The sequence below is a fragment of the Dromiciops gliroides genome, chromosome 4 (assembly GCF_019393635.1).
Source record: "Dromiciops gliroides isolate mDroGli1 chromosome 4, mDroGli1.pri, whole genome shotgun sequence".
In the NCBI taxonomy this organism is placed as follows: Eukaryota; Metazoa; Chordata; class Mammalia; order Microbiotheria; family Microbiotheriidae; genus Dromiciops; species Dromiciops gliroides.
The window spans coordinates 73,778,680-73,794,433 of record NC_057864.1 but is presented as its reverse complement, the minus strand read 5'-3'; the positions used below and the strand labels follow the sequence as shown (position 1 = coordinate 73,794,433).

The window sequence follows — 15,754 nt, the reverse complement described above, 5'->3', positions numbered from 1 at the left end:
TTCTTCATAGACCTCCATTGCACCAGAATTTCTTGCCCACCTCCTAAAATGGCAGTTGGCAATATGCCCATCCATTCTTCTCCCATCCTTCCAAAGCCCTGGTCCTCAGGAACTGCAGCATCCCTGGACACCAGAAAATCTCTCTGAAGCTTGCATTTATAAATAATACTTTATAGCTTCTAAAACCTCTTCCTCACCCGATGAAATAGACAATGCAAGTATTGTACCGTCTTGGAAATTCATAGTGGGAAGGGAGCATATCTAGTCCCATTTGAAGTTTCTGACATTACCCAGCTAGATGGCCCAATGGATCAAACACCAGACCTGGAGACAAGAACACCTGAGTTTAAATCTGAGCTCAGATGCTTACTGTGTGACTCTGGGCAAATCACTTAACCCCTGTTTGCCTCAGTTTCCCTATCTGTAATGGGGATGATCATAGCATCTACCTTACAGGGTTATTGTGTGGATCAAATTAGATAATTGTAAAGCGCCTGATGCATTGGTAAGTGTAACATAACTATTTGCTATTATTATCTTCCCTGTTTCACAGATAAGGAAACAGGCTCGGAGAGTAAGTGATTTGCCCATAGTCGTGTGGTTAGTGGTCTTACCCTACAGGTAGTGTTATTCTCACAGCAGCATGCTATTTTAGGAGGACAGGGTTCCTCCCCTCCCTATGGAACTCAATACAGAAAGCAGTCAGGTTTATCTCTGAGTTTTAATAACTTAAGAAACCACATGGCTTCCTGGTCCTATAGCGCAGCCGAGCCTGGAGGAGATGAGTAGCACCAGGTCCTCCAATACCTTCAGGCCCCAGAGCACAGATAGGGGCTTGGCACATTTCCACCTCTAGCTTGACCAACTATCTCGGGCTCACAGAAAGAGGTCTGGGCAACAGAGCCTGAATGTCTTGGACACCCGGCAGCCAGTCTTGGGCCACTGGGGACAAAGCAGGTTGTCTGGGCTGGTGCCAGCATCCAATTCTGTCATTAACCAGGGGGGCAGGAGGAGAACATGCAGAAGCAGGCCGGGGGTTGCCAATTTTTCCCATTAGTTTTCCTCCCTCCCCTCTTAGAAAAAGGGCTGACAGGCAGGCAGGGCCCAGAGTTGTGGTTCCTCAATTATCCAGCTGTTCCTAGTAGCTCTAGAGACTTTTGGTCAAAGGGAACCTTTATTTCTGGACAAAGACTCCCCAAATGATGAAAAATATTCTCACTGGGGGGCACGGCAGGTAAAGAAAAGGCAAAGGGGCTTCTTTAGTATTGCAGTGCCTCTTTGGCCACTGTCCACTCAAGGCTCAGGACCTCAAAGATTTAGAACAAAGGGGATCTTATTGGTCATCAGACCCAACCCTCCCAGGAGGCTGAGGCTCAGAGTGGAGGAAGCCAGCCTCCATCAGGCTAATCACTTCCTGATGCCGACTTCCCTGATCACCCATTGAAGGGGTCCAAAGCTTACCACTCACTCCTTCCAGCTAGGACAAAGCCCACAGCTACAGGCATCCCCTGAGAACCTCAGCCAGGGGAAGGAGACTCTTGGGGACTTTCCTCAGATTTCCATAAGTTAATTCTTTACAAAAGAAGCACCCCCTACCCCCCACTCCCTGGATGGCAGCATCTGGCCCAGAACACCTCCAACAGTCTGGAGTTAGTTTCCATGTTTTATGGAGCCTGGCCGAGAGAGGGGCTTCCCCCCACCTTCTTTCTCAGTGAGCCCCAGGGAGCTTCAGGACAACTGAGGGGGAGACCTGTAGGTCAGCAGCAGCTCTGGGTCACCGCTGGGGGCCTCTCTGCTTCAGCACACGAATGGACAGGCTTTCTGAATGAGACAGAAGCTCATTGACACGGGCCAGGCCCAATCCTGTGACCTTGGCCCCATTCACCTCCAGGATCTCATCCCCTACTCCCAGCAGCCCCGAGTACAACTTGGCTGTGTTGGCATCTGCAATTTCCTGAATGTAGAACCCTGGGAAGAAAAAGAGGGAACTTATCATACTCCTGGAAAGAAAATTAACACACATTTATAGAGCACCCACTGAAGGCAAAGTGCCTTTCTTTCTTTCTTTGTTTCTATCTTTCTTTCCCTCCCTCCCTTCTTTCCTCCCTCCCTCCCTCCATTCCTTCCTTCCGTCCTTGCATCAGAGAGGTTCATATCTTCTTGAGTCCTTCTTCACTGTCTTCTCTCCACTCACTATACAGAACTGGACTTTTTTTTTTTAAGTGAGGCAATTGGGGTTAAGTGACTTGCCCAGGGTCACACAGCTAGTAAGAGAACTGGACTTTTATAGGTGGAACAGGTGATCATCCATACAAGTATGATTTTAGAGGGTTACTAAGGTCTCAGCAACTTCCACCCCAAATCCTTATAGCATAGAATGTAGGAGTAAAGAGTAGTTGGGAGGTAATAATGGGGGTGCACACTGAGATAGTGGATTGAGACAGGAACAGAGCATAGATGAGGGAAGTAGTATCTCAAAATAGAAGTGCCCTTACAGGTCATCTAGTCTAATTCCCTCATTTTACAGATAAGGAAACCGAGGCCCAGAGAGGTGAATGAATTTTTCCAAAGTTACACAAGGAATGAAAATAGTGAGTCAGAATTTAGTCAGGTCCACTAATGCTAAATTCAGTGTTCTGCCTGCTTCACGACCTTGCCTAGAGTTAGCAAAATGAAGTCAACAAGCATTTATAAAGCATCTGCTCCATGCTGGGCACTAAGCTAAGTGCTGGGGTTATCAAACAATGCAAACAAAACAAAACAAAAACCCAATGTTCGGAAACTTTCTAGGTACTTCTAAGGGCTGCCCACTTTGGGACCAAGCATGTTCACTAAAGGCTCAGTACAAAGAAAGCTTCCAATCTCACTACCCTCACATACATTTTAAGGGCCCTCTGTCATCTCCCCACCCCCAGCCAACACCCCCTATAATTATCCTGAAGTCCTAACCAGAGGGAGCATATCCTTGTCCTGACCCTGAACCTACACTTCCCCAAAATGAAATTAATGTTAATAATAGCTAGCATTTATAGGTTTGCAATAGCATTTTAAGGTTTGCAAAAGGGCTTTACAAATATTATCTCATTTGATCCTCACAACAACCCTTCAAAGTAGGGGCTAATATCCCCATTTTACAGATGAGGGAACTGAGGCTGAGATGGGTTAAGTGACTTGCCCAAGATCACACCCTTAGGAAGTATCTGAGGCAGGTTTCAAACTCAGGACCTAACTGCAAGGGGCAACCTCTGTCTAATCTGCCACCTACCTAGCAGTCCCCATATGATTCTAGAAGGGAATACCTTATTCAAAAGGAACCAGAAAAGGCTTTTTCAGTGAAGAGCAGCAACAGCAGTAGAAACAGAAATATCAGCATTGGAGTTTATGCTGCAGCCAACTGGGAAAGAAAGGAAATAGATGAGGAGTTTGGAAAACAGATAAGGGCCCTGGTCTAGACACTTGAGAGAGCAGCAATAGGGAACTTCAATTATCCAAACACCTGCTGAAACTCATTTTCTGCCCATGGAGGGAAGCTCAAAAGTTCTTGGCTAGTTCTAGGAAAACCAAGAGGAACTGATCTTCTGCACTTGGCTGTTATCAGTCCAGAGGAACTGGTGACTAGGCTGGAAATGATGAGAACTATGGTGGGTAGGGCAGGGAGGGAGGTGTCCTCTTCATCTCAGAATTCGAGATATGGAAGAGGAAAATCAGATTTGGGAGAGTGGATTTCAAAGGGTTCAAAGGAAGTCTAAATAGAATCCCATCAACTAAAAAACTATTAGCCCAGGAGGGATGGGAAGTTTTCCAGAATAAAATTCTTGAGAAATCAGGAAAAGAAACACTGTTGATGAGGAGGAAAAAAGAACAATATGGGCATCATGGGAAATTTAGATTTACAGAGACAGATATAGGAAGGAAGGGTAGGGAAGAGAGAATGGGAAGGTGTGGTACAGGCCTCTAAGAATGGGATCAGGATTGCTAAGGCTCAGACTCATAGCCGTATCTCATAAGAGAAGCTTAGGACAACAAAAACCCTATAGCTATATTGTGGAAAAGAAGAGCTAGTGCTGGTGCTCAGAGTTAGAATGATGAAGAGATGGCAGGGCTCTTCAAATGTCATTTTTCCTCTGCTTTTTCTACCAAGGAGGAACGATCTTTGAACTGGAAGTGGGAGAATAAAAATGACTAATGGGGAATGGATACCCAAGATAAATAGGGAACTGGCAAGAGGGTGCCCAGCTGCCCTTGATGACTGATGGCCCCGATAAACTATGTATGCCCCCAGGGTACAGAAAGAACTGGCAGGTGTGATTTGCTGAGACACTGTTGGTGATCTTTGAAAGACTGTGGAGAAGGGAAGAAGTAACATCGGACTAGAAAGGGCCAAGTGTATCTCACTTTATCCACCCCTCCCCCCAAAAGAGGAAGAGAGTGTAGTCTGCTAACTCTAGACTAGCAACCTGAATTTAATTTCTGGCAAAATTCTGGAGGGTGTTATTAAAGGCATGGCTAGTGAAAAGCTTTTGGCAAACTAACATAATTTCCTTTAAAAAAAAAAAAAAGGTCACTAGACCGGTGAATCAGAAGAATTCTGATAGTTTAACCTAGAATTTAGCAAAGCGTTTGACAAAGCCTGATACAGTTATTGTTTTGGGAGGGATATGGGCTATATCACAGGACATTTAGCTGGAATTAAACCTGGTTGATTGGCTGGAACCAAAGAGTGCTCTTTAATGGTTTGATGCTCATTAAAAGGAGAGCTCTAGAGCAGATTGCCCCTAGGTATTCTATGTTTGGCCCTTGCATAGTTTAACAGTTTTCATTAGTCACTTGGATAAAGGCATAGATGGATTGCTTATCAAATTTACAAATTTGTAGCTAGGAGGGAAGTTAACATGTTGAATGATACAACATACCAAAAGATCTCAACAGGCTAGAGAATGTGCCAAATGGAAAACAATGAGCTATAATAGGGATAAATGTAAAGTCTTACATGAGGGTTCAAAAAAAGATGACTAGACAGACTGGATGGGTAAGAGGTAGTACTTTGGAAACCTTAAGTTGCCATATAAATGTAAGTTATTTTTATTATTGTTATTAACAGCAACATATATATTGATTCTTGGTGACTTCAATATAAAGAAGACACAGAGGAGAGAACACAAAAATATGTGATTCAAGATTAAAATTTGGAAGAAGGTATAGAGCAAAAATCTGACAGACTACCTGGAAGCCAAATAAATCATAAATATGTTCTTTGTAATGCAAAATTTAATAATCTAGATACAAATGAGATTGTTAATGAATATATAAACCACCTGGATTTGATGGAGCTGCCTTATTATCCAAAAGAATCTTATGAAACCTTGGATTAACAAGATCAGAATGCCCTCCAAAGGAACCCAGACAATATACAAGTGAGGGGCAAGCACCACAGAGTTATTTGGGGTGTTGCATACTATTTGCCTCTCTATATGTCTGGGAGTTTAGAACTAGCAGATAAGCTCCCATCTACTGTGACTTCCCCAGGATGACTGGTAGATTGTATGACTCTCTAAGAAACACCTTCCTTTGTTGGATCCATCCTGTTTTCCTCCTCAATACTTCTAAAAACATCTAAGTATCCTTACAACCGGTTTTGAATCATATACTCTTGTCATATTGTTTGTTTTCAAATTTGAACTGTCAAACTGATTTGTGTCATACTAATGGAACTGACTAAGGAAAACTGCCAGGAAAACTGAAAGTTAATCAATCTGGATCTGATTGATTTACCAATAAAGACCTAAAACTTGGGTGACTAAGGTCTGTAACCAGTGAATAGAGACGGTTTCACTCATAAAAGAGTTTGGAGGTTCTTCTCTGGAAGGAGTACATGCCCCCTTGCTAATGGGACAATAAACTCTTACCGTGTTTTCCTAACTGCTTTCTGATCTGTCGTGTGAATTTCTCACTCTGTTTTCCATAGGAAACAGTTATGAAAATATATTTTTTCAGGGGCAGCTAGGTGGCACAGTGGATAAAGCACCAGCCCTGGATTCAGGAGGACCTGAGTTCAAATCCAGCCTCAGACACTTGACACTTATTAACTGTGTGACCCTGGGCACTTAACCCTCATTGCCCCGCAAAAAAAAATAATAAAATCTATTTTTCCTCACTGAGAGAGTCAAAAGGAAGGAGGGAAGGAATATTTCTTAAATACCTCTTATGTGCCAAGCACTGGTTTAAGGGCTTTACAAATGTCTCATTTGATTCTAACAACAACCATATGGGGTAGGTGCTATTATTATACCCCTTTTCCAGCTGAGGAAATTGAGTCATATAGAGATTAGGTGACTTGCCCAGGATCACACAGCTAGGAAGCATCTGAGTCTGGATTTGAATTCAGGTCTTCCTGACTTCAAGATCAATGCTTTACCCACTGGACCACCTAGCTGCTTGTCAGAATGCAGGAGATATGTTGTGTGATGGGACCAATATCTACCACGGCTCTCCCTACCCCATTATGAGTTAGGAAAAGGGGACAAAGTCAGGTCTTGATTGGTCTCAGGGGTTGGGCGAAAGCTTAAGCTGGGCATCCCTTGACAAAGCTTTCTGGTATTTTCCAGTGGTGTTGATGCTACTTCCTGGTCACCTAGAGGCATTAAAGGTCTCACTCATGTGGGATCAGGCCCTGAGGCTGTGGCCACTCCAATTTGGGTCTGAAAACCAACACCCTGTCCTCAGGACCATATTCATTTCCATTCAGAAATGTAGGGTCATGTCTATAGAAGTTAAGAGCCACAGTATCTTTGTTGATAATCCCTCTATACTGGGGCTAAGTCTCTTTTTGTGAACTATTTCACTGCTTCTAAGAATCTCCATTTGTCCCAACATCAAACCCAAACTAACAGAGTGATGGAGTCAGGCCTGCCCCTAACAAATGGTAAGTACAGAACATCATCACACACACAAAAAATAAATATAAGATGGCCATACATAGGAAACAACTTGTTAGTGGTCTGGGTGTAATTCCTGACTGAGCTGTCTTGGGCAGTTAAGTCAAAATCAACACCAATTTAGGACAAAGATGAAAAGAGGATCCTGTGTGCAATTATATCAGCTCCATTCTGACACAGTGACTCTGAAAAATGGGAACAGGACAAAGTTAAAGACAATAACCATTGACTCCAGTCATTAACATTTCTGGTTTGTAAAATCAGTTTAACTGATGTAAAGTGATTTCTTTTTTCAAGGCAGCGCAGTGAGGGTTACGTGACTTGCCCAAAGTCACATAGCTAGTAAGTGTCAAGTGACTGAGGCCAGATTTGAACTCAGGTACTCCTGAATCCAGGGCCAGTGCTTCATCCACCGTACCACCTAGCTGCCCTAAGTGATTTCCACAAAATGGAGGCCACAGTACAAGAGAAACTCATCACCTCCTTGGCAAATAGAGAGATGCAGCAGACAAGAGAAATGCTAGCTTACAATATAAATTCATTTTCTACTTGTTACAAAAGAGAATGGTGGGAGATTATTAGCAGTATTCCCTCCCAAAACAGTGAGGAATGGCAGAGGGGAAAACAAGTCTGGAAAAAGTGTGGTGTGAGACCTTTCTAGAGGGAGGCCAACAAACAGATGAAAAATGGTACAAATCTATCAGCACTTCTAAAACAAACTTCTTTTTTTTTTTTTTCCTATCATAGCTTACACTAGATCCGATACACATGAACTCCAATACCTCAGTACCTTCGGTCAGTGATATATTGCCCTATTAAGATCTTAGTCCTTTTCCTTCCTTTTTCAAGGACTTCAAAGACTTCTTTCTTTCCTTTTCACTCCAACCCCTGCCCTTACACTTGGAGACTTCATTAACTGTGTTGCTGTTTCCTCCAAAACTCTGGTTTCCCAGATTAATGAACCCCAACTTCTAGGACCATCACTTTGACTCTAATTCAGCTCCACACAAAGATGGGCATCCTTTGATCTCATCATCACAAGTGTTCCACCTCCACAATCCAGAACTATGAAATTCCTTTATTCGACCATAACCTTCTACCCCATCCCCATCCCCATCCCCAAATTGTTATTGAAATCATTCCAGCTCTCCTTGTTTTCTCAGTCTTTCTCTTCTGCTCTGGCCTCCCTCTCTTCCCTTCAAAATCTTGACTATACAGGCAATCAATTCAGCTCTCTAGGAATCCACCCTCAAATCCCTTGACTTTTTGTCCTGTTGCTTGCTGCTCATCTTTTTTCCTTCCTTTTCCAAAACCCAACACTAGATTACTCATGATCTGCTTTCTCCATTATACTCTTAAGTTGATGAATTTTGCTCATATCAACACCTACCTAATGGACATTTCGAACTGGATTGCCTGATAGGCATTTCAAGAGCAACATGTTCAAGAGAGAATTTACTATCTTTTCCTCCAAACCTAGTCCTCTTCTGAATTGCCTGATGTCTACTGAGGGTACCATCATCCTTCATGTTACTAGGGTTCCCAAACTTCAGTACTATCCTTACTGTCTCACTGTTCCTCACCTCACAATCCAAACCAATGACAAAGTCTTAATCAATCTACTTCTCTAAGTGCCTCCATCCCCCAGCTCACAGTCACTATTCCCTTCACCACCTCTGGCCTGGACTATTACAATAGCTTTCTTTCTTTTTTTTTTTTTTAAAGGCAATTGGGGTTAAGTGACTTGCCCAGGGTCACACAGCTAGTAAGTGTCAAGTATCTGAGGCCAGATTAGAACTCAGGTCCTCCTGAATCCAGGGCCAGTGCTCTATCCACTGTGCCACCTAGGTGCCCCAACAATAGCTTTCTAAATGGAGAAGGACTGTCCATTCTCCATTTCTTTTTCCATCCGACTGCCAAAGTGCTCTATATGAACACAGGTCTAACCATGCCACTCCATTGCTCAATAAATTCCAAATACAAACTCCTCTGTTTGGCATTTAACATCCTTTATAATGGATAACCTTTCCAGGCTTATTACATAGTTGCAAGTCGACATCCCTTTCCCGATATCACTGGTTCTCTTTGAGAACCAAAGAGGAACAACAATAAACAGTATTCACCTTTATTGGAAGTTCAGCCAAACTGATCATATTCTTCCTTACACATGACATTCTATTTCTAGTCTTTAAACCTTTGCACTGGCTGTCCCCCATGCATTCTCTCTTTACCTCTACCTCTGAAAAGCTCTCATTTCCTTCTTTTTTTTTTTTTTTTGGTGAGTTGGGGTTAAGTGACTTGCCCAGGGTTACACAGCTAGTAAGTGTTAAGTGTCTGAGGCCAGATTTGAACTCAGGTCCTCCTGAATCCAGGGCCAGTGCTCTATCCACTATGCCATCTAGCTGACCCTCTCATTTCCTTCAAAGCTCAGGTCAAATGTTGCGGCAACATTCGGCCTTTCCAGACTCCTGCCTCCCCTCCAGCTGCTTAGCACCTTTCCCTGAGATTATCTTGATAGTGGGGGGGGGGCATGCATTTTGTCTATGTTTTTATAGCGTGTCCCAAAAGTCTTGGTGAGGTCTTGAACTATCAGAGTTTTATGTATATGTATGTTGCCTGCCCCAGTGGAATGCAAACCCTTTGAGGTTTAAATTCCATTTGACGGAAACAAAGTGTCCAAAGGTGTATCTATAGTTCTTAGCACATAGTAGCAGTCAATAAATGCTAGTGGGTTGATTGATTTTTTTTATATCCATAACATTTTTCTCATCCTTCCCCTTCTCTCCACTGACCCAACCATCACCCTCGATCAAGTTATCATTTCCTCTCCTTTGAGTATTGTAATAGTCTGTTCACTGGTCCTTCCCTGCTTCATCCAGCTGCTAACCTGCTCTTCCTGAAGCCTAAATCGGACCCCATCACTACCTCATTTTAGAAGCTTCAGTAGCTCTTCTTTTGCATCCAGGATTAAGCACAAACTCCTCTGGCATGAAATACTCTTCATAACCTGGCTCCAGCCTTCCTTTCTAGGCTGGTTACACATTACTCTTCACACGCTCTAGGAGCCAGCTAAATTGGCCAACTTGCTGTGGTTCCTGGAATACAACATTCCATTTCCCATCTCTCCCACTGTCCACCATGACCAGAATATCTCCCTAAGCACAATCCCATAGTTTCCTAGTTTTTGTCTTTGTATCTCCAGTTCCTAGAGCAGTACCAGACATATATTGGGCACGTAATAAATGCTTGTTGAATGAATTAATTTGGGGATGCAACGATCTCCAAGAAATCAACATTTCAGGTTACCCAAAGGGCTGGGTTTACATTGGTTGCAGCCAGATTATACTGACTCCAAAGCCCGGTAAAAAATGCTACAATGCTACAAATTTATTTTTTTGTTGATTATCTAGACTCAAATAAGGGACAGAAGTAATAGAGTAAAAGATTTGGGGATTTTAGTGGCCTTCAGTCTCAATATAAATCAATAGTGCGACAGTACCTAAAAATAGCTAATGCCATCTTAGGCTGAATTAAGAGAATATTGTGTCCAGGAATGAGGAGGTCCTGCTGTGCTCTGCCCTGGTCAGACTCCATATGGACAATGGGGTCCTTTCCTGTGCCCCACATTTCAGGGAGGCCTTTCATTAAGCTGAAGAGTGTCCGAAAAGGACAAACAAGCATAATGAAGGCCCTTCGAATTCATGTCATATGAGAATCAGTTGAATGAACTTGATATGTTTACCCCAGAGAAAAGAAGAGTTAGGGAAGATGTGATGGATGGCTTTAAGAAGTGTTGGGAAAGCTGTCAAATGGAAATGAGATTCAGCTGGTTCTGTTTGGAACTAGCAACAACAGGTGAAAAAAGTTAATTTCCTCAAACTGAGAACTCTCCCCAAGTGGGGTAGTATGCCTTAGAGGGGAGTCGGAGACCTCTTAGAGATAAGCAAAAGTCAGTTGACGGGGGCGGAGCCAAGATGGCAGAGGAGAGGCTGTGACTCCCCCTAGCTCCCAACAAATCCTTCCACTCACTCCCAAATAATACCATTAAAAAAAAAAAAAACACCAACAAACCTAAAGCAGCCTAACTCACATAAGAACAGAGTGAGACTATTTTCCAGTCAGAAACAGCAATTGAAATCACCTGTTGATTGGACTGAAAGAGGAGGGACCCACCCACGGACAGACACCTCCAAGTCTTCAGCGCCAGTGGCCTCTTCTGAAGCTTGGCTAGCGGATCGGTGAGGGGGTTTGGTGGTTGGCCAGGGTGAAGTGGCTGTAGTCTCTGCTGGAGGTGGGGTGAGAAGCCCTGGTTCTGAACCAGTGGGCCGAATCCAGTGGTGGCAGCCCAGTGGGGGAGGGGCACAGGCACGCAAAGCTTCTCACCGTAGAAAATCAGTTTTCAATCAGACATCTACTTCCAGCTTGAGATGAGTTGGCATAGAAAACATCGAACAATAGACAGATTCTTTGGGGGAGGGGTAGACCAGAATACACCCTCTGAAGAAGATAATAACAAAGTCAAAGCTCCAACATCCAAAGCTTCCAAGAAAAATAGGAATTGGTCTCAGGCCTTGGAAGCGCTCCAAAGGGACTTTACAGAGAAAGTAGGAGAGATAGAAGGAAGATTTAGAGAAGGGAGGAAAGAATGGAAAGAGAAAGGAGAGCAATGCAGGAGAGTCATGAGAAAAAAGTCAACAGCTTGAAAAGTCAAATGGGAAAGGAGATAGAAAAACTCACTGAAGAAAATAATTGCCTAAGAATTAGGATTGAACAAATGGAAGCTAGTGACTTTATGAGAAACCAAGACTTAGTAAAGCAAATCCAATTGAATGAAAAAATAGAGGGCAAGATGAAATATCTCCTTGGAAAAGTCAGTTGACCTTTTCAGTAACTTGAACTAGAGATTCTTTTTTTTTTTTCCCCCAGGTATGAGTTGGACTAGCTGGCCATGGAAATAGATGCCTTTCAACTCTAAAAATTTCTGTGATTCTGGGAGAAAAAATGCCACCAATTATAGGTAATGTTCAGGTTTATTATGAACCAGATTTGGTAGGTAGAGGAGAGTGATAGTTAAAGTACTGCCAGTTTGATACCTAAAGTTTCTTTTTACTTAGTTTGGGCCCACCCTCTCTTTGCTTTCTCATGGGCTCCCTTTCTAATTTCTGGGAAAATATAGTTATTTTCTTCTTGGACTCCAGGCCAACTTCTCTTGACTCTGTGTGTGTGTGTGTGTGTGTGTGTGTGTGTGTGTGTGTGTGTGTGTGTGTGTGTTTTTAAGTGGCAATGAGGATTAAGTGACTTGTCCAAGGTCACATTTGGACTCGGGTCCTCCTGAATCCAGGGCTTTATCCACTGGGCCACCTAGCTGCCCCCTTCTCTTGACTTTTTTTTTTTTTTAGGCAATTGGGGTTAAGTGACTTGCCCACGGTCACACAGCTAGTAAGTGTCAAGTGTCTGAGGTCGGATTTGAACTCAGGTACTCCTGAATCCAGGGCCGGTGCTTTATCCACTTCGCCACCTAGCTGCCCCTTCTCTTGACTTTTGATTGAAATTGTTTTGACATTGCTGCCATCTCCTTGGCCACAGTCAGTGTGTCCAATGGGAATTCCCAGTTTTTATAGCAGCTTCTCACGATCTGATTTATGGGGGGGATCCTGCCTTTCCTTTTCATCTACCTCCTGCTTTTCCTTATGAACTCTGCCCATCTCAGACTATACTAGTAAAGCTATTTCACTAGCTCTGTGAATTTGAGCAAGCTAGTTAACTTCTGAGCCTCATTTTCCTCATCTGTAAAGTGATGAGGTTGGCTTAGATGACCTCTAAGGTTCTAAATCTTTGATCCTAGGCCTGGGCACTCAAGACCCACCGATTTAGAGCCAGCCTACTCCCTTTCCTGGTTCCTCTCCTTTGTGGGTACTTTGCTACACCCTTCCCTTTCATTCTCATTCATGTTGTTTAAACCCCCACTCTAGGTTTCCTTTATCCCTTTAGAACTCTGCTGAGGTAAGCTATAGTAAGCTTAATGAGGGGCCTGGGGCAGGCTTTGTCTAAACAAGAGAAATGCCTGATGAGTTTTGGAATGTGTGGGTGGTAAGTGCCGATAAGACCTGGAAAGAAAAAGACCAAATATATTCCAGACCTTTTTGGGGAAGGGAAGCTGGGGGCAGGATTCAAAAGAAGTCATTTGTTTAAAAAAAAATCACAAAAAAAGATTACCATGCTAGGTACTTTTTGTTCAATGGAAATGACCTTTGATAAGGATGCAGGACCTTCATGTTTAACACAAAAATGGTTAAAATCTCAGATTTGGAAGGAACCTCAGGGCTCCCTAGTCAACTTCATCATCCAGCTGAAGGTGGGGAAGATGATGATGTCATCATACTTTTGCATTTCTCTTATTTATTTATTTGCTTATTTATTTATTTACTCACTCACTCACTCACTCACTCATTTACTCATTTATTTATATTGAATGATCGATTGATTGATTATGGGGCAATGAGGGTCAAGTGTCTGAGGTTGGATTTGAACTTAGGTCCTTCTGAATCCAGGGCCGGTGCTCCATCCACTGCACCACCTTGCTGCCCCCTGGATGGAGGTTTTGAAATTCAAAAAAAAGACTTGGTTAAGAATTCCCTCACACCACAAGGGATAGATGGTCATTTCTCCACTGCAGACACGGACGACACCCCAGTTCAGACCTCTATCACCAGTCTCCTAGACTGCTAAATAGCCTTCTCATTGGCTTCCCTTCCTCAAGGCTCTCTCTTCTCCAACCATCCTCCCAACCGGCTACCAAACTGATTTTCCTAAACTATAGGTCTGGTCTTGTCCCTCCACTGCTCAGTAAAAGCCAGTGGCTCCTTATTATCATTAATATGAAATATATACTCTTCTCTTGGCATTTAAAACCCTTCACAACTTGGCCCTACCTACCTTGCTAGCCTTATCACACATAACTTTGGGGGTATGATTTCCAGAGTTTGGGGCAACGAGCCACTCAAACTAGTCTTATTGGGCCTCAGACACAGTGTTCTATTTCCATTCTCCTCCACTTTGTGTTGTCTGTCTTTCATTCCTCTGCATCCTAGGAGGAGAGAGTGAGGCCGAGACTTTGTGCAGCTCTGCCTCACTTAAATTCGAGTCATGGACAAGTCAAGACGTCCCCCTTGTGATGTCATTGGTGCCCTTTGAGAAAGGAGGAAGGAGAAGGAAAAGGAGAATGACCACAGAATCTTGAGTTTACTTCTTGTCAGCCCAATAGCACTGTGTACATAAAACCTTTCCTAATCCCCCCAGCTGTAAATGCCCTTCTCCCTTCCAAACCACCTTGTAACACACACACACACACACACACACACACACACACACACACTCTCACATACACACTTTTAAATCAGGGCTTCTTTACCTGAGGTCTGTGAGATTGTTTTGTTCATCTTTTTATAATATTTCAATATGATAGATTTACTTTATAATCATGTACACTTTATTGTGTGAATTTAAAAACAATATTCTGAGAAGAGGGCCCCTGGGGGAGAAAGGGAAGGAAACAAGGATTTATTAAGCACTTACTCAGTGTCAGGCACTGTGCTTAAGCACTTTACAAATATGATCTGATTTAATCCTTACAACAAGCCTGTGAGATAGATACTATTAATAGCTTACTTTACAGTTGAGAAAACTGAGTTAGAGTTTGCGTAACTTACCAAGGTTACACAGCTAGTAAGTATCTGAGGCCAAATTTGAACTCAGTCCTTCCTAACTTCAGGCTCAGGGCTCTATCCACTGAACCACCTACCTGCCATAGGCTTCATCAGATGCCAAAGGGGTTCATGTTACAAAAAATGTTAGGAACCATTGCTAGGGGCAGCTGGGTGATACAATAGATAAAAAAAGCACTGGCCCTGGATTCAGGAGGACCTGAGTTCAAATCCAGCCTCAGGTATGTGACACTAGCTGTGTGACCCTGGGCAATTCACTTGACCCTCATTGCCCTAAAAAAAAAAAAAAAAGAACCATTGCTGTAATTTGAAACTATATCCCAAAAGCTATTAAAATGAGTATACCTTTTGACTCAGAGATAATGCTACTAGGTCTATATCCCAAAGAGATCAAAGAAAGAGGAAAAGGACCCACATATACAAGAATATTTGTATCAGTTCTTTTTGTAGTGGTAAAGAATTGGAAACTGAAGAAGTGGCTATCATTTGAGAAATGGCTGAACAGGTTATGGTATATGAATGTGAAGGAATACTATTGTGCTATAAGAAATGATGAAGGGGCAGCTAGGTGGCACAGTGGATAAAGCACCAGCCCTGGATTCAGGAGGACCTGTGTTCAAATCCGACCTCAGACACTTGATACTCACTAGCTGTGTGACCGTGGGCAAGTCACTTAACCCTTATTGTTCCACCCCTTCCCACCCCCACCCCCCCAAAAAAGAAGAAAAGAAATGATGAAGAGGACTGTTTCAGAAAAATCTAGGAAGACTTATATGAACTGATATAAAGCAAATTGAGCAGAACCAGGAGAACAATTTATGCAGTAATAGCAATGCTGTAGCTATAATTGACTGAAAGACAGTAACTCAAATACGCAAGGACCAAAGGACTCATGATAAACATGCCATCCACCTCCAGATAAGAGAAATGACGGATTCAGAGCAGAATGAAGCAATTTTCTTCTATTTCTCTTTATCTTGCTTTTTTCTTTTCTGCAGTATGACTAATGCAATAATTTGGATTGCATGTCTATATATTTTTAATGGTTTTTGTACTTATCGCTTTCTCAGTGGAGGAGCAAGGGGGTGGAAGAAG

The 15,754-nt window shown here is 42.9% G+C and overlaps 1 protein-coding gene across 1 annotated transcript in view; it reads right to left on the bottom strand.

Annotated features, from left to right (window-relative positions):
- Nucleotides 1-702: 702 nt before the first annotated feature.
- Nucleotides 703-15,754, bottom strand: part of KIAA1614 (KIAA1614 ortholog) — a 53,565-nt gene continuing 38,513 nt past the window's right edge. Inside the window, exon 10 of the mRNA XM_044004437.1 lies at nt 703-1,968. Coding sequence (XP_043860372.1) covers nt 1,775-1,968 — 194 coding nt within the window. The 3' untranslated portion in view covers nt 703-1,774. The remainder of the gene's footprint in view (nt 1,969-15,754) is intronic.